The sequence below is a fragment of the Atractosteus spatula genome, chromosome 17, assembly GCF_055471065.1.
Source record: "Atractosteus spatula isolate fAtrSpa1 chromosome 17, fAtrSpa1.hap1, whole genome shotgun sequence".
Lineage (NCBI taxonomy): Eukaryota > Metazoa > Chordata > Actinopteri > Semionotiformes > Lepisosteidae > Atractosteus > Atractosteus spatula.
In genome coordinates, this window is record NC_142722.1 from 11,234,584 (window position 1) to 11,257,945 (window position 23,362).

The 23,362-nt window shown below is 38.9% G+C and overlaps 1 protein-coding gene across 6 annotated transcripts; it reads left to right on the forward strand.

The window, feature by feature from the left end:
• The first annotated feature begins 339 nt into the window (after positions 1–339).
• Positions 340–22,697, forward strand: LOC148819120 (V-type proton ATPase 116 kDa subunit a 2-like). 6 transcript variants are annotated; one of them, XM_088935328.1, is made up of 21 exons: positions 340–804; positions 890–1,029; positions 4,539–4,617; positions 6,230–6,327; positions 6,775–6,912; positions 8,380–8,477; positions 9,584–9,710; positions 10,085–10,167; positions 10,302–10,395; positions 11,403–11,615; positions 12,708–12,858; positions 13,688–13,827; positions 14,816–14,973; positions 15,174–15,264; positions 15,798–15,916; positions 16,894–17,107; positions 17,558–17,677; positions 19,051–19,173; positions 19,765–19,882; positions 20,223–20,394; positions 20,810–22,697. In XM_088935328.1, exons 2-21 carry the CDS (start codon positions 913–915, stop codon positions 20,910–20,912), a joined length of 2,556 nt encoding a protein of 851 aa, XP_088791454.1. In that variant the 5' UTR covers positions 340–804; positions 890–912; the 3' UTR covers positions 20,913–22,697. The 6 variants fall into 6 exon arrangements, with proteins under 6 accessions (XP_088791454.1, XP_088791458.1, XP_088791455.1 ...); XM_088935332.1 differs by having other exon boundaries at positions 8,383–8,477; XM_088935329.1 differs by having other exon boundaries at positions 672–804; positions 880–1,029.
• The last annotated feature ends 665 nt before the right edge of the window (positions 22,698–23,362 follow it).

A 23,362-nucleotide genomic window follows, 5' to 3' on the forward strand; every position in this document is an offset into this window, starting at 1 on the left:
TAAAATCATAAGATTTTTTACTAAAACCGGAAAGGTGTATTTTAACATAAAACCGACGCGTTGCATACGGAATGATGTATTTTTGGAGGTGGGGTTTGCATTGCTTATGTAAACGTTGTGTTCTTAATGGTTCTTGTGATTTCTCATTTTTTTATTGGCATTTTTACTTAGTGTATTGATGCATTTAAAAAGTAGCACGGCTGTAACGCTTGGTATAAAGGTTATTACCATTACCGGAAACTAATGAAAACATTTGTTTGGCCAGCAATACTGTGACATCTTTGTTCCTGCACCGTCAAATCCCAGGGAAAGTCTGCAGTCGGCCGGTACCAAGACAGCACTGTAAACTAGGCAGCGAAAAGACAAGCTTGACCTGGAAACGACGTGGAAGGAATCTGTCAATAAAATAGTCAGAAGAACTCGATTTATTTAATTTTTGTGCTTGCCGACAGGATGGGCTTTAAACGAAGATGTAGTCGTTTCCGCTTGCGACGTAAAGCGTCCTTCTTTTATCTTCATGTCTAAAGAGATTACGTTTGAAATCTTAGTTTCAGTGTGTAGCCAATTGTGAGCGTCTCATCCATTGTAAACTGCCCTTAATTGCCGTGGCTGTTTTTTTTTTAACTGGACTTGAAAGGGGACTTTTTTTTTTAAGTTGTCCGCGAATTAGTATATCCGCTCCATTCTTTTATACGGAGAGATTCTCAGAGAATTTACAATCCGTCAGCTAACATTGAAGATTTGGAAAGCAGAAAAATCGAGAGCTGCGCTTCGGATGGATTTGCCTTGACGTTGCCGTGTCAGGTGCGGCTCAGATACGTGTCACCTTTTAATGATTGACCGGAGGTGTATCTCCGCCGAGGGTTTTAATCTCTGCAGATCTGTGCAGGTGAACGGCCGGTAGCGCCGACGATGGGCTCGTTGTTCAGGAGCGAGGAGATGTGTCTGGCCCAGCTGTTTCTGCAGTCTGGGTCTGCGTACGACTGCATCAGCGAGCTGGGCGAGATGGGCTTGGTGGAGTTCAGGGATGTAAGTATGGTGTGACTCTTTCGCTAAAGACAGTCTTGTTCACTCAACGTTCATACCACTGTGGATTTTTGTTTTTTGGTTCTCCGCGAGTTTTATCTGAACTGTTTTGCCGTGACATGTTTGAGCAGCCCTACAAACCAGGTTACTCCGTGCTAAATCACTAAAGTACTACGTCTTTGTAGTAGGGGTACTATGCTGAGGATCTTAAAAAAATAAATTTTGTAGATTGACAGGTCCAGCGTGGTCAAATTTCCAAATGATGGGTATGTGTTGTTTTGAACAGCCCAATTTTGAGTTAAATGCGCTAAATTCAGAACTAGGCTGCTGTTCACGCTTAACTACTTAATTATGACTAAGACTGATACAAAGTTTCACAACCTCAGCGGATACAACAGATGACAGTTTATACATTCAGAATTCCCATATTTGGCATTTCCGGATTGTTAGTCTATAGAAGTGCTTTTGTAATATCGACTGAGACTGAATGCTGCTCTGCTTAGGCTACACCAGTGAGAAATGTGTGATAAAGCATGTGATTTTGTTAGTGCATTACAAATAAAAAGCAATGCTGTGTTGGCCCGGTGATTGAGTGTCAACTGAACACATCCTTAATTGAGGATGCTTTCCCGATAATAACTTTACTCGATTACACTGCATTGTTTGAAGAGAGCTTATCATTGTCAAACAATGTACCTAAAACGAAAATAGATCTGTGGTATTTTTAGTGGAAAATAGCATGATTCATTTTTCATATATTTGTACATATTAATAAACAAAAAGAGTCAACATAATTCTCCCTAAACTCTGTATTTGGTAGGCCTTTATGTACTTCACATTTTTATGATGAAAAAAATAGACTTCCTTGCTATCATTATATCCTTTAAACCACACATTCGTCAGATTATGTATAAAGTCACCACTGAAAACCTGAAATTAAATTTAAGCTTTAGAAAAACAGCAGTAACAACAGGCAGTGAAGAAAAAATCTGGGATAGCATTACAATCATTTAACTTTGCATGTCACTTTATAACTTGGTAGTTTTCTTGTAGCGAGTTTCCAGGTAAATTTATAAGCTCAGTTTAGATTTCCAGCATTCATCTCTGATACTATGTGAAACATTGAAGATTTTGAAGTGCTTTGTCATTGATTTGGTTGAAAACAATGTACTCTTAGGAACACGCACATTAGATCACTCAGTATTATACCCAGCAACACCTCTGTGTGGACAGGCAACTCCAGTTTGAGCTTGAATACACAGACAGAAACCAAACCAGGCAAAGAATAAATACATAAAGTAGGTGTAAATACATAAACATTTTCATATTTTCTTTCACTAAGATGTACAGTATGTAAGGACTGCATCATTACTGTTGATTCTTACTGTAGCTAACATGGTGTTTTTGTTGCTGATTTAGCATTGCTGGTTATTTTGAAGTTTGTCATGTTGCTTTCCGATGACGGGGAGGATAATTTGTGAGGGTTGTGAAGTATTGGTGAGCTTGTGGAATGAGAATCAGGTTTGTTGAAAGAGGTCTGGCTCACATGTGGACTGTTTGAACTTCTTACTTGGTTCAAAGTGCTCGTGTCATTTATTCCACATGAAGGATGGTATGTTTAACTGAACATAAGAAAAATGACACATGAGGTCCCGTCTAGCCCGTTGGGTAAGTACTTAATTGATCCAAGAATCCCATCTAGCTGTTCCTTTAAAGAAACCAGGGTATTGTCTTCAACAAGGTGGCTGGGTAGTTTGTTTGAAACTCCAACAACCCTTTTACAAACAAAGTGCCTCTTATTTTCTGTAACCAAGCTCTGTTGCTGAGCTTAGCACTGCTTGGGAACCCTAAAATTCTTCCAGGACTCCATTTCAGTGGGTTTATGTAATCAAGTTAGTGTCTTGTGTTGCCATATTCTACATTGCACCAGTTAATTTAAATGAGGACAAATCAGCATTTACCATGATAACTTTACTGTGAAGGAATATTACTCCATTCAGAGAGTTACAACAGTAGCATCCACATATTCATTTAAACCCACAACCCTGCAGGCTAGAGACTAGACCTAACCACTGTTTAATGTTGCGGTCTTAAAGCCTTTAGTTCTACTCTTTCTGTGCATCATGTTTTGGTACATCTGCATATTCATGAACATCTGCTGTCTGGTACTTCTAGTCATTTGAATAATTCCAGTCATATTTCCACTTTTGGACCTTCAGGTAGGGTGCTTGAAGTTCAGCTGGCTTTGCTTTTTTATTTGGAACCCTCAGGCGATGCAAGCAATGTAAAAAATATTAACGAGGAAATTATTTCTGTTTAAACAGAGGTGTATAGAAGCTTTAGAAAAAGCTAGTTGGAATGAGCATTGTTATAAAATGCTCAGTGTTTTCTTCCTGTTTTTCTGTTTGAGATTGGTGAAGGAGAGCTGGCAGTGGGAGACAGAAGTGAGATGAAGTTTAGGAATGTCAAGGCATTGCCAAGATCTGGAAAGTGCACCTGACTTTGAGTTAATAGTTATGCTAAGTAGTTACCGTTTTTTGTCATGGTTTGGTGATGTGAGTTAATGCGAAATGTAGGTACATCATAGATCAGCTTTAATTTCCATTGATCAGTTGTCTTGCTCCACTGTGTCTGAATGTAATTTATAGTTGCATATTATTATTCGTAGGACAAGAAAAGTGATGATATTTTGCAGTTCTTTGGCAGTTTGAGAATTAATTTAAAGCAAACAGATACAGAAAAGTTAAAAAAGAGCAGAAATATTCTGAATCAACACATCTTTATACTGTCATTTTATTAGTTTTTTAAAAGATTAGAGATGAAGCTGAAGCACAGCTTGGCCTCTTTTTATTTTGTGTGCAAGCATGAGTAGATCTGCTGACGTCAGAACTTCTAGTAGGGAAACTTGTAATCAATGTCCACTAATTCCTGGAAAAATCACTCATTTTACATTTCGAGTATCATCTGCCTGTAGTCAAACATCAATAGAAACCAGAGGAAAAGTCCTTCGTTAGGTCTTTTGTGGACAGTGAAATTAAACTCCTGGTCGTGCCAAGAATGTGATGCTAGTCATACTTAGACTTGTTAATTGTAGAGAGGGATCAAATAAGATCAAAGTCACTTTCATTGGCCAAGCATACTTTGTGTCTTGTGTGGATACCACACTGTTGACAGTCGACTGTTTGCACACTGAAGGTAATTGTGGGCGCAGTGGGCGGAGTGGTGGCACTGTGGCTAAGGATCTGTGCCTGTGGCTGGAGGGTTGCCAGTTCAAACCTTGTGGCCGGCAGAGGAATCCTACTTGCCCCTGAGCAAGGCCCTTAACCCCCACTTCTCCAGGGACGCCGTATAAATGGCTGACCCTGCGCTCTGACCCCAGGCTTCTCTCCCTGTCTGTGTGTCTCATGGAGAGCAAGCTGGGGTCTGCGAAAAGACAAATTCCTAATGCAAGAAATTGTATATGGGCAATAAAGTGATCTTATCTTATTTTCTCTCTGTTCTTTTCATTACAGCTTAACCCCAACGTCAACTCCTTCCAGCGCAAGTTTGTCAGCGAGATAAAGAGGTGTGAGGAAATGGAGAGGATCCTCGGTAAGAGACGCTTTGCTTCAGTGGAGACTCATTTCTCTTTTGTAAGATTAAGGATCTGCACTAGAATCCAGTATCATCAGCAGGTTACACTCCTTTTTTCCCAGATTTTTGTGCCGCTGCCTGTGGAAATTTCCCTCTATCCACTATAAGTTTCTGCCACCAAAATTGCAGACGCGTTGTTGATTTATCAGCTTCAGTGTTTAAAAGGAAACATAACATTTGAGGTTAATGAGCCTCGGCCCCTACATCTGATTGCTGCGTTTCAAGAAATGTCATTCATTTTGCCATCTGTGTTTCCCATGGCTTAGGAACTTGTGATCTTTGCCTTTGATAGAATGAGTTGTGCAATCTGTGAAGATAAAAGAATGGCAGATGATATTTTTTGAGTTAGTAAAAAAATAAAAAGCATGGGAAAGGGAAAAATTGACTCAAGATTGTTTTTATGCTGTGTAACAAATTGTTTGACTAGCATCTTTTAGGAATGCAGTGAAGTTTTTAAATGTGTTTCATTGCATTCCCAGAAAAGATATTGAATAGTTATCAGCACACACTTTCCAGATAATACTTTCCATTATGTGCTGTACCTAGAACGTATTCCGAGGAAACTGCAGGTCTGTCTGAGACGGCAAAGCTCCCAGATGTCTTAAGTGGATGCTTGAAGTCAAGAATTAGAACTTGAAAAATATGACCAAATTAAAAAATTGAGTTTCTGGGTTCACTTATGGTACTACTCATGAAGTAATAAGATCAACATACTTTAGCCACTTTATTGCTTAGATTACGGTGTCTAGTCTATTGCTAATCAACTAAATCTGCAGCCAGTTGTTCTGAAAGGTAGCTTTTGTAGGGGAGTAGGGCAGTGGACCAGTAGAAGTTGTTGTGCTTTTGCCTGTGTATTTCAGTCTCACTTCTCTCACAGTATCATTTTATTAGCACGTGAAAGGTACCTGATTCCTCCCAATAGGTCAAACCATTGCAAAAGGGCCTTTCTGTCTGACCTTGTCATTGCTTTGCTGAACACTGGCATTATTAAACACAAATTTGGATTCATTCTTAAAAGTTTTTAGAATTAAAATTTCCATTATGGCCAGAAGCACAAATCAATCCTGAAGATTACTGATGCAGACAGACTTTTCACTACCTTCGCCTTTTCTTTCCAATTGCTAGGCGCATCACGTAGATCACTGATTCTTCAGCCCCTCTCTCTTTGATGCACTGTTTTAGAAGTAATGTCCTGAGGTGCTCCGGGTGCTGTGTGTTTAGGAAACACAGGAGCTACTGTGCAGTAATGGCTATCAATGCCAGTGAGTAATAGGGGTGTACAGAGCTGACATTTTTTGTCACATGTGGACATACCTTTTGCAGAATATTCTTAGCAAAATGTAGTCTTTTTAGTAACAGAATTACATGATGTATTTGTGCTACTTGAGAATACTCTAGGTGTCATAGACATGTTACTGTTGAGGCTGATTATCAGACCTTTTACTGTTGATTGACAGCATGTACGTGAAACATTAATTGATTGCATTAGTTCAGAGATAGGATAAAAACTAAAGCAATGGCAATGCTGCTGCGTCATAATCTTGTCTTTCTTATTGCTGTGCCTCTGTAGGGTATCTGCTGAGAGAAATAAAAAAAGCAGATATTCCCTTACCCGAAGGTGAAGTCAATCCAGTGGCTCCTCTTCCCAAGCATGTCCTTGTCATAATGGTAAGTTTGTTTTTAATTGACTACTCTGTTTTAATAGTATTTGTCTAGATAAAATAACATCCTGCTTTATGGTTTCCTCTTCTAACATAACATGCACTTGCAAATACGATTAAGATGATAATTTGCTCTGTCAGTAGTCAGGGCCTGATACATTGTAAATATACACTTTTAAAGCAGTGGGTTATGCTTGTAGCTGTTAAAACCACCATCTTGTCGTAAGGTCTGTGGTTTTCTGTAGCAGAGAGATTAGTGCTACAGTATACACTGTGGGGTTAAAATTGTATTTACCCTCTGTTTTCTTAAACAGCGATAAACTCCTCCATGTATTGTGAAATTAAACAGTTATAGCATTAGCAAGCATAATGGATCAGTGGATACTTTACGCATTGCTGAAATTTACAGAAGAACAATGAATTCACGAAGCATTTTTTTTTTCATTTTTACCAGGAACAGTTGCAGAAGCTAGAAGCAGAGTTAAGTGAAGTAACTAAAAACAAAGAGAAACTGAAAAAGAATCTCCTGGAGTTGATGGAGTACACTCACATGCTGAGGATTACCAGGAATTTTGTCCAGAGAAACACAGAGGTGAATTGTTGGTCGAGTCTTTGCTAATCTGCTAAATGTCGACTGCTTTACCAATCATCTCGTTACAGCCAACTCATTTTCTTTCGAAGAAAATAAGTTGGCTGTAACGAGATGTTGCAGGATGTGGCAGCATTTCTGTCTGTGTTTTGGCAATCGCACTGAGAACTCAGTGGTTTTATTTTTTCACACTTACGAGCTACTTGTCTTTCTCCTTTGTGCCATGTGGCTGACGTGGATAATGTGGTCGTTTCAAGATGTTTAAGGGATAGCCTCTGACTTTAGAAACAAAACCCACATGACTACTTTTAAAGGTTCGCAAGAGAAAGTCAAAATAATTTGTGTGACAGTGTGTCTCAGCAGTTTCAGTTTGTTTATACAGCCCCTTTGATCAAACCTAAAAGCCTTAAATTGCTTTATAATAATGCACTATACAAGCCAGTCAGAGATCACACAAGTCTTATTTTGTTTGATTTCTGTATTTACTAGAATATTGGACCAGAAAAGATTATCCAGAAAGGCAATACTAAAATGTCTGCAACCTACTGAAGTGCCTGAATCAATAACAAGGCGGCCCTTACTATACAGATAACAGTTAATTGAAGACATGTTTTAACCCAGAAGAGCTGAATATACAGCAGGCTTTGCTTTGCATCCCTCTTTTGATTAAATCTGCCCTTATTTAACTGGGTTACATTTTCAAGGGTTGTTTTAGTGCGGATGGTTTTATTGCGGTTCGTCTGCTTTAAAATACACTTCTCGTACTTGATCATTCGCAGCATTAAGTATTTTATGGAGTGATTAGGATGAGTTATTTTTGAAAAAGAATTTCAGAACGGTGGGTGATGCGGTGGCGCAGTGGTTAGCCTTGGGGCCTCACCGCTCTGGGGCCCGATTCCTGAGCCGGGTCCCCTATCAGCTGCACTATCTGAGTGGAGTTTGTATGTTCTCCCTGTGTTCGTGTGGGTTTCCTCCAGGTGCTCTCGTTTCCTCTTGCAGTCCAAAGACGTACAGGTAAGTTAACTGGCCTCGGGGAAGAGTGGCCCTGGTGTGGGCGTGTGTCTGTGTGTCTGCCCTGTGATGGACTGGTGTCCCGTCCAGGGTGTACCCTGCTTTATACCCGTTGCTTGCTGGGATAGACTCTGGCTCCCCTGCGATCCTGAATTAGTTAGAAAATGGATGGCTGGATATGTTAGAATGTTTTTTTTTTTTCACTTCGGAATTGTATTAAAGAACTCATTAACTGCTCCACCAAATGTTGAAATGCAGCCCTTAACAAAAGGTCATTTTGTTATTTGCAATTCGTATTTCACTGTTCGGCAACATCTTTATTAGAAATAAAGTAATTCATATCTGTGTGTGACATTTGTAACGTTACATTTTTTCTGGGTGAATGCACAGGCTTACTTGGCACAGAAAACCTAAGGAGCAAAGTGAGACTGAAGTGGTCTTGTTGTGTGTTGTTTTCAGCAGGAACCCCTGCAGCCCCAGTACGAAGAGTTTCCTTTCATAGAAAAGGAGTCTGTGATGGACTACAATAACATGCAGCGTCTGGGAGCCAAACTCGGGTGTGTAACAACCTGGGAGAAGAAAACACCCACATAGCACACATGAACTATTGGGAAACCTTAACATGAAGTAGCATTGAAGAGGAATTTTATATCTTGTTTTAGATGGGGTGACTTTTATTTAAGCATATGTGTGCTGTGTTCTTCAACAACATTTAGAGCAAAACACCAAATATTTTTTAAATTACAGGCAACAAATGTGGAGTGTGGTCTGGAAAATAGGATATAGATATAAGATATCTATTTTGTAGATATCCTGTTAGATATTTATTTTGTAGATAAACTGTATGTTAGTTCACATCTAGAAGTGACAGTAAAAGTTACTCACTTTATGTGTATTAATAAAATCGTGTTGTGCAAGTGCAAAATCCCTTTAAAACCTTCAATTTCAAACTGGTTTTCTTAGAGCAGATAGATTAATAAAGTACAAAGTAACAATAAAAACAGGAAAAAATAATGGTTTTGGCTTAGAAGTGCATAAACAATCACATATTGTACACTTTCTTTGCATGGAAAAAGGATTTCAGAAACCTAATTTTAATAAAAGTGATCAGATGGTGTACATGCAAATAATTTTAAGATTTTATTTGGGTCGATAATACAGATATGTTTATCTGTACACCTGAAAGTCAAAGATAGGCAGTGGGAGACTTGGATTGGAAATGCTACGAGAGTGGCAAACGTAGCAGACTGAACATACTCTAAGGAGATCCTCCATGGGTTTTTATAGCAGGTTTAGAACCTGATGCTCTTTATTACCATTTGATTTGTATCAGAATTGCAAAGCATTGTTAGCAATCATGTGCTGTTCTGCCCTATTCCTGCAATAGAATTGCACTTATCTGAAGAGCGCAGAGCAGGAATGTAACTATAGGATGTTTGTGGCAAAGAACACCCTTTTTTCACTTTTACTTTTCACGCATATCAGGCACTGAACATGTGTTTTCTCACTGTGCCGTGTTAGTTTGACCAGATCAAGGTCATGCAAATCATTTCTGGCGCTTCAGAAATATTTTAAGTGCTCAGAAGTGCGGAAGATTTTAATAGTAATGAATTAAGTCTGGTTTTAGGGTTCTTACAATTTTCACGTGTTTGCTTGAATTTAGGTTCATATCAGGCCTCATACAACGAGTGAAAATCGAAGCCTTTGAAAGAATGCTCTGGAGGGTGTGTAAAGGATACACTATTCTTAGTTATGCAGAGATTAATGAAAGTGTTGAAGACCCTGATACTGTGAGTATGCACATTTTTGGTATTTTTCCATTTATTGATTTATTAATGATCTTTAATTGTTAGCTACTTTTTATTCTCTGTTTTTTTCTAATTCATCTGTGGGATCAGATGTGGAGACTAGCTAGTTTAATTTGTCATATATAGGAAATATTTAGTCCTGTAACTTTGTGCACACAATGCTTTGTGAGAGATATTGGAATTCAAATAAAATTCCAAACTGATGCTATGATAAAGAGGGCGTTTTTTTATATGGACTAAAATCATTAGTATTAGTCGCTAGAATTAAAAAAAAAACCCAGTCTAATACAGTTTTTGAGCTAAATAATGTTTATGTGACAAATGTGTAAGATAAAATTCTGTTTTCTTTTTTCCAGGGTGAAATCACAAAAAGTGTAGTGTTCCTAATTTCTTACTGGGGTGAGCAGATTGGTCAGAAGGTTAAGAAGATATGTGACTGGTAAAGATATGTTTTTGTGGTTTAAATGTTTTCTTTTCATTTGTGCAACTTAAGCTTTAAGGAGAATGAAGAAGAAGAAGAAGAAAAAAAGCTGTATCTGCTTTAAATTAGTTTTTTTCTTCTTTATTTTTCAGTTACCACTGTCACCTCTACCCTTACCCTGGTAGTAATGAAGAAAGAAATGAAGTTGTTGAGGGACTGCGAACTCGAATTCAAGACCTGCACACTGTAGGTGTTACTTTGCCAATACATGTACTTGAAGGCTCCCTCATCATGGTTTAGGCTGAGGTTAAGTGACACGTCCAGTGATTCTAGTAACACAGGAATTTGAAATTGAAGGTATCTCCACCATGGTGCTGTAATAAAAGGTTAAAAAGTAACCTATGAATTGGTTTTCCATCTGAAAAAAGGATTAAGCAGTGGAAACTTGCAGATTTTTAATTACAGCATTCACACAGGGGCAGTGCTGGGCACAGGCAGTGTTCCAGACTGCAGTTGTTTTAATCATATACGGCTTTCTTTGCGCTCAGCAGCATGACCCTGGGAAATGTTGATTTGAGGGATTTAAAGAAGAATGTCATCAGAAGAGAATGATTGAGGCTCTTGGGAGTCGGGGGTCTGGGATCCCTCTCAGGTGCTTAATCACACTGGCCATGAGGCCTCAGGCTGATCATCTGACTTCCTTGTGCTTCAGTGAGGGAAACTATAACCTCCAGCCACTGGCACAGTCTCTGAATTATCTGAGCAAAAAAAATTAAAGATACACTTAACACATGTTTTAGCACATGATTCACATGCAGCGTGAACTGTGAATCCCCAACCCCTAAATGAATCAAAGTGTCAGCTGTAATGCTGTTTTTACCGTGAATCTATGTTTGTGATCTGTAGCACAGAAATTAACACCAGTTTTATGAAATATCAACAAATGAGAGCTGCCACATTCATTAAAGATTCATTAAAGATATGAAACAATGTGAAGTTGGGTAAAAATAATTGATACATTTAAATTTATGAAAATGACCAAAGTAATATATATTTTTGTTAATATTTTTGTGTGAAAAGTAATGCAAATGTTAAAAGTAACAAGCTCTGCTAAGTGCGCTGTTGTTTAAAAAAAAAAAGCACTTTGTAAATCTCCAGTACATTGCTTTTTACTACAAGCAGCAATGTGTACAGGTTGCGCTTAAGGTGCAGTTTTCTTAATAAATTCTGTCCTTTATTTGTCCTTCTGAAAGGTTCTGCACAGAACAGAAGATTACCTGAAGCAGGTGTTAAGTAAAGCTTCGGAATCTGTCTACACATGGGTGATCCAGGTCAAAAAGATGAAGGCCATCTATCACATCCTGAATCTGTGCAGTTTTGACGTGACCAACAAGTGTTTGATTGCGGAGGTGTGGTGCCCAGTGGATGACCTGTCCACTCTGAGGAGAGCGCTGGAGGAGGGATCTGTAAGTGCACTTCTGTGCTGCCTGGAGAGTTTGAGAAAAGTGGAGTTTTTATTGTCATTTTTATTTATCTAGAAAACGGGTCAGCCAGAAAACCTCATTGACCTTTGGATGAGCTAATTGACATTTCTGGTTTTAATTACATCAATAATTCAATCGGATGCCTTGGTTCCTGTGCTTTTAAGTGCAGATAGCTGGGCTGTGCATAATTGAATGCTACAGATTTTTATCGGTTCCCTCAAATGTTTTAAGGACGTGTCGTTAGGGCATATATTTGGAATTTAAAGTGGGCTTCTGTGGCTGCCTGCCATGCTGAAACACACCATTCATGTTTTAATGGAAAGGGAACCATTAGAAAAAAAAGTTTATATCACACTAATGATTACTGAAAGAAGCCTGCTTCCACAAAATATATGTACTTTTGCATTTTATTTTTTTGCATCAGGTAAGGCATGGATGGACATGTCCACATCTGGACAATATCCACAACACACCCAGAAAAATATTAATCTTAAATATGTTTATGGTTCTATGGAAGCTGTTCTGCTGAATGAAGAATATTATTCTTATCTGGTACATCATGGCTTTGTGACTCTTATGGTACTGTACCTCTACTTTGAAGAATGTCTCCTAAAATTACAGGCCATGAACCATTTCTTTAAAAAATAAATGAAGTGTTTTGTTAATAGTTCTTAAAAATATCAAATGTCCTTGTTACTGTTTGCATTGTTTGTGTTTCATTTTATGATGCTAAATAAAAGTCTGCTTTTTGTTATTGTTTATCGAGATTGAGTTTAATACTCATCATTTCTGTTTTTTATGTCTCTCGGTATTTTTTATGGAATTCTATAAATAATGAATCAGATCATGGATCTCTTTGATCTCTCAGGCATCAGGTTAAAACAGATTGCATAATTTATAAATACTTTTTTTCATTTACAGAAGCCAGACAAGTGTGTGAAAAGTGAATACATGTATATGTTTTGTGCTCTTTTTAATGTTATGCAAAAATATGCATGTTATTTTTCTGAAATATTGTTACTACACATACTGTAGTAACTGATTTCTAACTCAAAGTTTTGCTGTTCTTTTTAGAGGAAAAATGGAGCCACTGTTCCATCTTTTGTGAACAGAATACCAAGCACAGAGACACCGCCAACACTCATCAGAACGAACAAATTCACCTCAGGATTTCAGAACATCGTAGAGGCTTATGGAGTTGGCAACTACAGAGAAGTCAATCCAGGTAAAGTGCAAAACATTAGCTATTGCAAAAGAAACAAACACTGTCTTCAGTGGACCTTACCCATTGCCTGGGACTTTGATTGGATTATAAGATTGTGCCAAGACACTCACCTGGGACTTTGATTGGATTATAAGATTGTGCCAAGACACTCACCACACTTCAGCTATCAACGGGCAGGAGAACAGAGTAATGAAGCCAATTCATAGATGGGGATTATTTCAAGAGGGGGAAATTTGACCAGGACACTGGGGTAACATCCCTACTCTTTTTGAGAAACACCCCTGGGATTTTTAATGAACACGGAGAGAGGATCTTGGTTTTACATCTAATCCAAAGGACAGCACCTTTCTTATAGTATAGTGTCCCATTCATTATACTCAGACATTAGGACCCACACAGACCGTAGGTTGAGCGCTCCCTATGGGTCCCAGTAACACCTCTTCCAGCAGCAGCCTTAGCTTTCCCAGGAGGTCTCACATCCAGGTACTGACCAGACTTATACCTGCTGAGCTTCAGTGGGCTGCCTGTTGTGAGCTGCAGGGTGATATAGCTACTGGATAGACTTGATATGACAGGGTTACATGGGTCAGGAGTACCAGATAATTTCATTGTGAGACAGTTTTGGTCTTGGTATCGGTCTAGTATGTTTCTGTTACAGTGGATGCTGCAGAGTGAGTGGTTTTTTAAACCACATTGGTTGTCATGTTGTTTTTGGATATCTTTGTGTATATATCCGTCAGCATACTCTTGGGGTTGAATTGAGAGTGAACGTGATATTAACTGTGTTAGCTCTGGCTGATCCATTATCTGGTCTGTATATGTCTTGCAGCGCCTTACACCATTATCACATTCCCCTTCCTCTTCGCTGTGATGTTCGGAGACCTGGGCCATGGGATAGTCATGGCTCTCTTTTCACTGTGGATGGTAGTATTTGAAAACAACCCCAAACTGAGGAGAACAAGAAACGAGGTGAGTCATTTTAATGTCCTACCCTTGATAAATGAAGGATATTGCTGTATTTGTGTGTATTTAATGGGATTTTTGGCCTTTTGTCCTCAGTGTGTTTTTAGAGTTAGTTCTTCATTTTTGCACATTTTTATTTTACTATGTCTTAGGAATGTATACCACTTCTTAATTTAGGATGCACATATTCTCTCTTTCACTTGCCTGGGCACAGCCAGGAAGAGACAGCTAGCAGAGCGTTCAAGACAGCAGACGCTCTGCGTACGCAGTTGTACTCGGAGATGAATGTTGTCGCTTGGCCAGCTGTGTTCTTCCAACCACAGTTCATCTCCCTGCTAAATCTGTAAAGACTCTTTATTGCCGTGGTCTGTTCTTCATGTTTATATTGTGTAAAATCTAAAACAACATCCTAAAGTAATAAAAAGTAAGATGTTCTGTGGGGGAAAAAAAATCTTAAAAAACAAATTTCAGTGCCAATCGTTTGAATTGACAAGACTCTTAAGATAAAAGGCATTGAAAAGGCTCAGTAAGAGTGAAAGGACCGAGGACTGCTGCCTGGTCCAGACACGCCTACAGGCTCAAGCCTCGTGCTCATTCCACTCTGATCACTACCCGCCACTAACAAGTCCGCTGTTCACATTGTGCTCGAAATTCCTAAAGGTTAACAAACGTTTCGATTAGAATTTACAGTTTAGAAATGTTCATACAGATGTAGTACATCTTTCTTGAATAAATATGTGCAATTTATTTTTATCTGGGACTTAAAACCCTCTGCCTGAAAGCAGACCCGAATCCTGTTTACATCTATCATTATGTTACATATAGCATTTTCCAGGAGCACATCTGCTGCATATGTCAAGAACTTCCTGTATTTTTTAAATATAATGAGTTTACTGAAGCGGTTTTAACATAGAAGTGCCTTAGTGCTTTTATATATATTTATATATATATATATTTTTAGGGTAACATGGTATTTTGTCATTATTTCAAACAGATATGGAATACGTTCTTTGAAGGCCGATACATAATCTTGATGATGGGTCTCTTCTCAGTATACACGGGGCTCATCTACAATGACTGTTTCTCCAAGTCTCTAAATATATTCGGGTCTGGGTGGAGTGTGCGGGCGATGTTCGAGGGAAAACATTGGAAGTAAGTGATGTAAAGAGTAACATGACCTTTGCTCGTTCACAGAAATTTTCAGAAACTATCTAGCCTTTGATTTGGGAGGAATTTTAGCAAGAAATCTGTGAAGACTGTACAAGTTGAAAGTGACAATGCAGTCATCTCCTTGTGAAATTGATCTGAAAAGTATTTTTTTCTATGTGACTGTGCTTGTGTTTTTTTTAAAGTGACACAGATGTCCACTCAAATGCTTTTCTAACCCTCGATCCCAACGTCACTGGTGTCTTCAGTGGACCTTACCCATTTGGAATAGATCCGGTGAGTACATGGAACTACAACTGTAATTTATATTTTTTGGTGTAATGCAATGTTATACTTCAGTAACGTAAAGCTCATTTTTGTATTAATAGAAGAATTCTACTTTTAAGCATTGAAATATATTATACTGTCTAATAATTAGCTTTAAAATAAGCAGTTATGGGTGAACAAAAGATTAAATAAGGTTGCAGTTCCATCAGTGTCAGTAAAGGTATTCTTTTAAAGGGCTTAATTGCTGTTTGGTGTGTATCAAAACCTCGTATGTGATTTATCACACACACACAGATGTGACCAAAAGGTTATTTTTAAAATAAGTAAATCGCCTCAGGTTAATGACAACATTTTATTTCTAAAATAATTAATTCAAAAGCATTTTTCAGTTCCATGTATTCTTAGTGTCTCCTTTTCTTCATGCGAAACATTTTGAAGAACTTTAAAAACATTTAGTGAATAGCAGCAAATGTATTGGGTGATTTAATTACAACTAGATTAATGCTTCAATGGTTATATTGTTTCCTTCCATGTGATACCAGATTTGGAACTTGGCGAATAATCGTCTCAGCTTTTTGAACTCCTACAAGATGAAGATGTCTGTCATTTTGGGTATTATTCACATGAGTTTTGGAGTCATTCTGAGCGTCTTCAATCACCTGTGAGTTCACCTAATTTAATACGTTCTCTTTGTCTCTTCTACATTGAGCTCTGCAAGCCTGGAAGCCAGACACTAGAAGAACTGGAGGGGAAATATCATAGTTACTCCTGATGACATGGCTTTCTGATCTTGAACGTTTAGATTTGTACTACTTGCAAAAGACGGCAGTAAAACATTTTTTAATCTGAAGGCAGTGTGTTGCTTTAATCAAGTGTGAAAACAAAGTGTTTTCTGCCTTCATTAACTGATTTCAATGTTTTGATATTTTTCCTGCTTGTAAACTGAAGAGTTTTTTTTAAAGGGGAGTGTTCGGTAATTGTGTCTTCTCCCTCCCCTTTCTTTTTCGCCACAACATGCAAACACAAATGAACAGATAATGAAAGGACAGTCATCACTCGCTTTGCAGCCTCTGGTTGGAACCAGAAAGATATTAGCAGGGCAGATGCTCCCGGAGCACCAAAGTACAGACCGAAAATGCTGAAGTCTGCATTTGAATTGGTTTTGGTTTGATCACTAACCTGCTCAATAGGATTCATCCTGCAACCTGAATAGAGGATTTTAACAGCAGAACCACTCTAGAAAAGCTTGATGTAGATCTCTCTAGCAGTAAAACTGATCCTAGACAGCAGCATAATGATATCAACAGGAGCATAGTCCAAGTACGAAGCAATTGAAAATAACCTTCACTGCAAAAATGTTATGCATTGGATGAAAATGAAGATGAACTATTTTTCCTTTAATCTTGTGTGTGCGCAATTCCAAGGTTATTATGGAAGAGTACACCATTGAAAATAAAAATAAAACTTTCCATGCTTTTGTAAGTATTGCTGTTTATTTGCTAGGCTGCTCCATCCTTAATTATATCGTATCAAAGAAAGAGCATCTCATCTCTGGAGTTTGTTTTATGTAGATAGCTTGTGAGTCATGCTTTGTTCCAGTAATTATATATATATTTTTTTCTTTTATCTGTGAATTAGGCACTTCAGAAAGAAGTTCAACATCTTCTTGGTGTTCTTCCCAGAGCTGCTGTTTCTGCTCTGTCTCTTCGGCTATCTGGTGTTCATGGTCATTTATAAGTGGTTAGCGTTCTCGGCCATGGACTCCAGACTGGCTCCCAGCATCCTCATCCACTTCATCAACATGTTCCTCTTCCAGGGGAACAGCGGGGTACAGCCCCTGTATCCTGGCCAGGTCAGTCTGGGTGAGACCCTGGCACTAATCTGAAGGAAATGAAAGAAACTCGGTTGGACTGTTCATGAAACTGCACCCGGGGTTTTACCATTAACAGTCAGTAACAGGTGTATTTACAAATAATAATAAAAATGACAGCGAAACACGGAAGTAGGTTTTAAACCTTTAAAGTGGGAGTATTTATTTAACTCGTCTGCCATAGTTCATCTAAAATACTATATTATGACAATCCGTACAGTAATAGACTGAGATCGAGTCTGTGTGCATTTAACTAACATTTGTTGCTGTGTGGCAGACAGTCAAGTTGTAGCATGTGAGTAGTCCACTGATGACTTTTTGACTTGTGCAGTGGAAGTGATTTGGAGTAGGGACTTATTGTGGATCTGGGATGGCCTTTTGCTGACCCTGCCTTTCTCTCTCTGACCCCGTGGCGTGCTGGGCTCCTGACAGACGGGAATGCAGGTGTTCCTAGTGGTGCTGGCGGTCCTCTCTGTGCCGGTGCTGCTGCTGGGGAAGCCACTTTACCTCTACTGGCTTCACCATGGTGGAAAGCCCCTTGGCATGTACAGGGTAAGGAGTAACACTCATCCCGCAGTATCTCTGATAATGATGAGCTGAGCGGTCTCCTCTTCTTTGTAACCTTTCATATGTTATAATAATAATAATAATAATTCTAATAATTGCTTACACTTATATAGCACTTTTTCTGGACACTCCACTCAAAGCACTTTACAGGTAATGGGGACTCCCCTCCACCACCACCAATGTGCAGCATCCACCTGGATGATGCGACGGCAGCCACAGTGCGCCAGAACGCTCACCACACATCAGCTATTAGTGGGGAGGAGAGCAGAGTATTGAAGCCAGTTCAGAGATGGGGATAATTAGGAGGCCATGTTTGGTAAGGGCCAATGGGAAATTTGGCCAGGACACCGGGGTTACACCCCTATTCTTTTCGAGAAACGCCCTAGGATTTTTAATGACCACAGAGAGTCAGGACCTCGGTTTTACGTCTCATCCGAAGGACGGCGCCTGCTTACAGTACAGTGTCCCCGTCACTATACTGGGGCATTAGGACCCACATGGACCGCAGGGTGAGCGCCCCCTGCTGGCCCCACTAACACCTCTTCCAGCAGCAACCTTAGTTTTTTCCCAGGAGGTCCCCTGCTCACCTGCTTAGCTTCAGTGGGTTGACAGTTGTGAATTGCAGAGTGATATGGCTGTAATTTCTGTAACTTCTGATTTCCTGCAGTGTATCAGGAAGGAAAAACCTGTAATGTTTTCATGCCTTTTTTTTTCACTTCTGAATCTACTCCGCCACAAAACAAGAGTTCACACGTGTGGTCATTCGAGACGTAGCAAGCTTTTAGCTGCCGAAGTGAATGCTCACCTATCCTGGGATGGGGATGGTGCAAGTACCACAGCACTTTAGTACAGTAGATCTCTTCTTGGAAAGTTCACGTTTTGAGTATATTTTACAAAATTGTTTTTCTTTTGGAGCGTTCTCTGATTCTTTTTGCAGTTTGTCCCAAGCGTACATTTCTGGCATTAGGTTTTATTTTAGTAACCAAGTTTTCTCTGCTTTAGAATGTAATTTCAGTTTTTCAGAAATAAATACAATTTTTCAAATACAAGGTGTAGAGACTTTGGGGGGAGGAAAGGGGATTTCAGCTTGTGATACAAGGTGGCAACTTGTTTTGAACCACGGAATCGCTTGCATAACTTATTTGTTCAAGTAGGTACCTGCGTCAGCATGCTTAGCTACTGTAGCAAAGGAACAGGAAAAGGTTTAATCCATGCTGAAAAGAGAAGAAAAGAAACACAACATTTTTTCTCTTTTCAGCACGGAATAAACCTTTCCCTGTTCCTTTGTAACTTCTTTGTTGTTTTATTTGTGCGTTGCTCGCGGTGTGTGGAGCTCAGTGTGTCCCCTGTGGTTTCAGAAGGGCTACGAGCTGGTGCGCAGAGGGAGCGAGGAGGAGCTGTCTCTTCTTAGAGCGCTCGATCTGGAGGAGGGGGGAAGCCACACCGAGCACTCGGCCAGCAGAGAGAGCCCGCCGGAGGAGGTGAGACTGGCCGCGTGCTAATCGGAGGGCAGGGAAGGACGTCTGCTGTGAGCCTCTGCATCTGCAGGGCATGGACAGACGCTGTAAGAGAGTCTTATTCCACCACAGGAACGTGTGTGTGGACCTCAGTCATACAGGATTGGAGTCTGAGTTGAAAACATGAAACAGGGAGACGGGATAAGATGTATATCTCTACTGTAGGCAATTTAAAGATGGTAAGAGTAGAAGACAGCTATACTTCTAGGTACAGGCAATATTACTCAATTTTATTTTGCATACAAAAATTATTGTGTAGTTTCAGCTGGTTTTGTTTATGACCAGATTTGTTAAAATTTTTTAGCTGTTGCTGTACCTAGAGGATTGGAATAGAATGCACTGTGCGTTGAAGGCTACTGTAGAATTACGGTATTATCAGCTATCCAGAGAAATCATATTAGAATATAATCTGTAATAAAAATACAGATTGTCTTTATTAGAGTATGGCATCTGCAATCAGAATTATACATTTATTTTATTGGAGGAAACAGCTAACGGTTTGAAATTCTGTGTTGTAACTCTTTGAACTATTAATAATGCACTGCTGTTTCGTAGTTTAACTTTGCAGATGTTTTCCTGCATCAGTCAATCCACACCATTGAATACTGTCTGGGATGCATCTCAAACACAGCTTCCTACCTGCGTCTCTGGGCACTTAGCCTTGCACATGCTCGTAAGTATAGGAAGGAATCCTCTGCAATTAGCATATTAAACATTTGCATTTAGATTTCTGTGGTTAAATATTTGACTATTTGAGGAACCAAACTTCCGAAGCCCAGAACTTTTCCCTGACTTCCTTATACATTTATCAACATTACAAATTACCTTGTCAGAGTCATTTTCAGTCCTATCACAGACATAAAGCTGATAAACTTTAAAATAAATTTTAAATTCGAAAGAGCACAACATGAATTTTATAGAGCCTCCTTTAGAAACCTCTGTGAATTGTAAATGAGCAATATGGGCACGGTACGTCTCTGATGTTCCTGCTCCTACCTGATGTGCCCTGTTAGAGCTGTCGGAAGTCCTCTGGGCAATGGTGATGAGAGTGGGGCTCCGTGTAAACACCACGGTGGGGATCGTGTTCCTGGTGCCTGTGTTCGGCCTGTTCGCCGTACTCACCGTCTCCATCCTGCTCGTCATGGAGGGTCTCTCGGCGTTCCTGCACGCACTGCGGCTGCACTGGTCTGTGTTTCCATGAAAGTTACCATTCAGATTGTGCAGTTTCTATAACGACTAAGCCTCCCACAAATCCTGTTGTCCCACTCACCCCTTCTTTTCATTTTCTGTTCTCGGCGCATGACTGTGTTTTCTAAATGGTGTTTAGAACTATGAAGCCCTGTTCTGGTTTATGATGTTTAGAAATGTGTTTCAGAAGAGAAGTACAGTTGATAGTTTTTTTTGAGGGTTTAAAATTAAGTATTAATTTTATGACGTGAACACCTTATATATTTGTAAAATAATATTTTTTTACAAAGCTTACAACTTCTTGATTGAATGCAATCCCTTTGCCCAAGGTGAGGAGCTGTAGACAGTATTGGAGTGTATGTGACATCATGCCGGCTAGTCTCACTGGATTTGTGCTTCTTTTTTCTGACAGGGTGGAGTTCCAGAACAAGTTCTACACTGGCTCAGGTGTCAAGTTCATCCCTTTCTCCTTCTCACTCATCTCCTCCAGTTTTGAACACGAGGGGTTGCTTTGAAAGCCTCAGAGCAAAGAGCTTGATATTGAACCTCATAGCTGTACAGCTTGGTTTTCTTTTTTTGTACTAAAACGGATTGTTGCACTGACTGCCTTACGGAATGCAACCAAATATCAACATATCATGTTTTATTGTAAAACTCCGATTTTAAAACCTTAGATGCTGTGCAGTCTTTCAACATGAGATTTCATTTTCCTCCACTGTTCATTGTGAATATTTGATCAATACTAAACTAAACTGTGGTGGTGAGTGTGTGGGAGGATGGAGAGTATTTGCATAAAGTTGTTTGATCCAGGAGCTATCAGAGATGGAGCTACTTACAGAATGCTCTTTTTAAAACTAGAAAATTAATATATTTTTTGACTCATGAAGGCCAGAAATATACTTTCTATACATTCTAGGAATATATGTGTAAGGTGACCTTTGTGTTTCTTACATTTAAGCTCTGCTTTCTGGCATTGACCTTGTGGCTGACAATAGCATAAGCAAGAGCTCTATGTTATAATTGAATAATTGAATGTACATAATGTAATGCTTTAGATATTGAATGTATATGTTGAAAGCTATAAGTTGAAATAGCTACTGTTTGTTGCTCAAGCCACTTTTCAGAAACTTTTACAGCACTTGCAGTCTGATGAGACTAGAACTGAAAACAAAAAGATTTAGAAACATTTCATACTCTATTAACAGTCTGGAAGCCTCAGAAGCGTAAAGGGTTCTTGTGATCTGTATGCTTTCATAAACTAGCAGAATTGCTGAGGTCTTGGCAAGAGCAACATTTTTTATTAGTGCCACTTATTTATCTCTTTTTTTAGAGCTATAATTACTACCCTTAAAAAATATGACTACAGTCAGCACCTGGTGTACCACTTAATGTGATAAAATGTCAATCCCTTAAGAATGAACCATTTTCAAGTGAAATGAAGAACTTTATTTTGCATTAATATCTTTTAGTTGTACACGGCTGTTGGCAACTAAAGGTTGATTTTAAAGTGTAAGACGTAAACTGCTAATATGTTCCGATCTAACCTAGTTCCAAGGAGATCTACCTTAGCTGCAGCATTGTAACATCTGACACAGGGAAAACCATATGTGGACAGATTTTAAACAATTCAGTGCTTGTAACCTGGAGCAAAACCATTGCTAGGTTGGTCAAGACCATCTAAAATGGATAAACAAAGACAGCCTTCACTTGAAACAAAATATGGATATCGGGATCAGAGGATTTACTGTAACCCTATTTCTGGATCTAGAGGAGGAGAAACTTGCATGTGTGCAACTGAAACTGCAGAGCAGATGATGGAAGCTTAGTCACTTGGGAATTCAAAGATTAACACTGTTCTTGAATTGTTTAACCTAAAAACTACTTGAGAATATGCACCTAAAGCACTTCTCCTCATCTATAGTCTCACTTATGTTCTTATTTTGCCAAGATGGCATCAGCACTCCCACTTTTTCTGATGCTGTGCTACTTTTACCCATTACAATTATTTTTTACTTGTCTTTGCTTCCCCGTGGTGAATGTTGCAAATGCTGAAATTAAAAAGTAGCCACAACGTACCTAGCTAGAATCTAGATGTTGTAGATTTGGTATAAGTGCCTCCAAGAAGAACAAAAATGTTTTTTATTCTAACATTCACACCCAGTTTGAGAGTTTGTAAGTTTCATATACAGTGTTGTATTATTTTCCGAAATGCATTACTTGAATCCATCGATTTCCAATCTGCCCACATTTTAAATTTCCAATTTCAAATAAGCTAATAAAGTCTTAATTTCATTTATAAATGCATATGTGTCCCTGTTTTCAGTCTTATTGCTGTTAAATATGTTATATATTAGGATTATCTTGGGGAAAAAAAACAGACATGGATACTTCTTTTGGTTAATTAAAGAAGTTTAAGTAGGGGGCTGTATCAGCATGCGTAGGCTGCAAAGGAACCTAAGTTTATTTCGTGCTGAAAGGAAAAGAAAACAACATTTTGACTGTGGAGCCTTTTTCAGATGTGTCACAGTGTGTGTTCCATTGGCTAATTTAGGCTTAGTCTAATACTGATTTCTGAGGGCTAAAGTTGGGTTGTGTGCAAGCTGAGGTAGGGTTAGGATTGGTAATGGAATTGGTTTAGGTTTTCTTTTTGCATTAGGTAAGAGTTAAGAATTTAAATATGGTTAGTAATACAGTGAGTGTTCATCCTTATCCTTATGCTAAACTTACTCATGTCCCCTTTTCAGACAAATGGTTACCATTATCATAATCTGGAATGAAAACAATTTTTGCAAACATAATCTATGTCTAGAATGTACCGTGAAGGAGGGAGAAATAAAAAAAAATGAATTAAAGTTGTAGACTTTACAAATGTAAATCAAGTCGAGTGCTACAAATGCGTTTCGACCAACAGGTGTTCATCAGAGCAAGCGCAGATAAGCTTGATGTGACGATCAAAGACGAGCCT

Bases quoted from the DNA above. Each gene is read 5' to 3' on its own strand.
- LOC148819120 (XM_088935328.1), top strand. From the start codon at position 913: ATGGGCTCGTTGTTCAGGAGCGAGGAGATGTGTCTGGCCCAGCTGTTT. The intron at 9,711-10,084 runs GTGAGTATGCAC...TCTTTTTTCCAG, and splicing joins GTGTTGAAGACCCTGATACT to GGTGAAATCACAAAAAGTGT. The intron at 15,917-16,893 runs GTGAGTTCACCT...TCTGTGAATTAG, and splicing joins CTGAGCGTCTTCAATCACCT to GCACTTCAGAAAGAAGTTCA.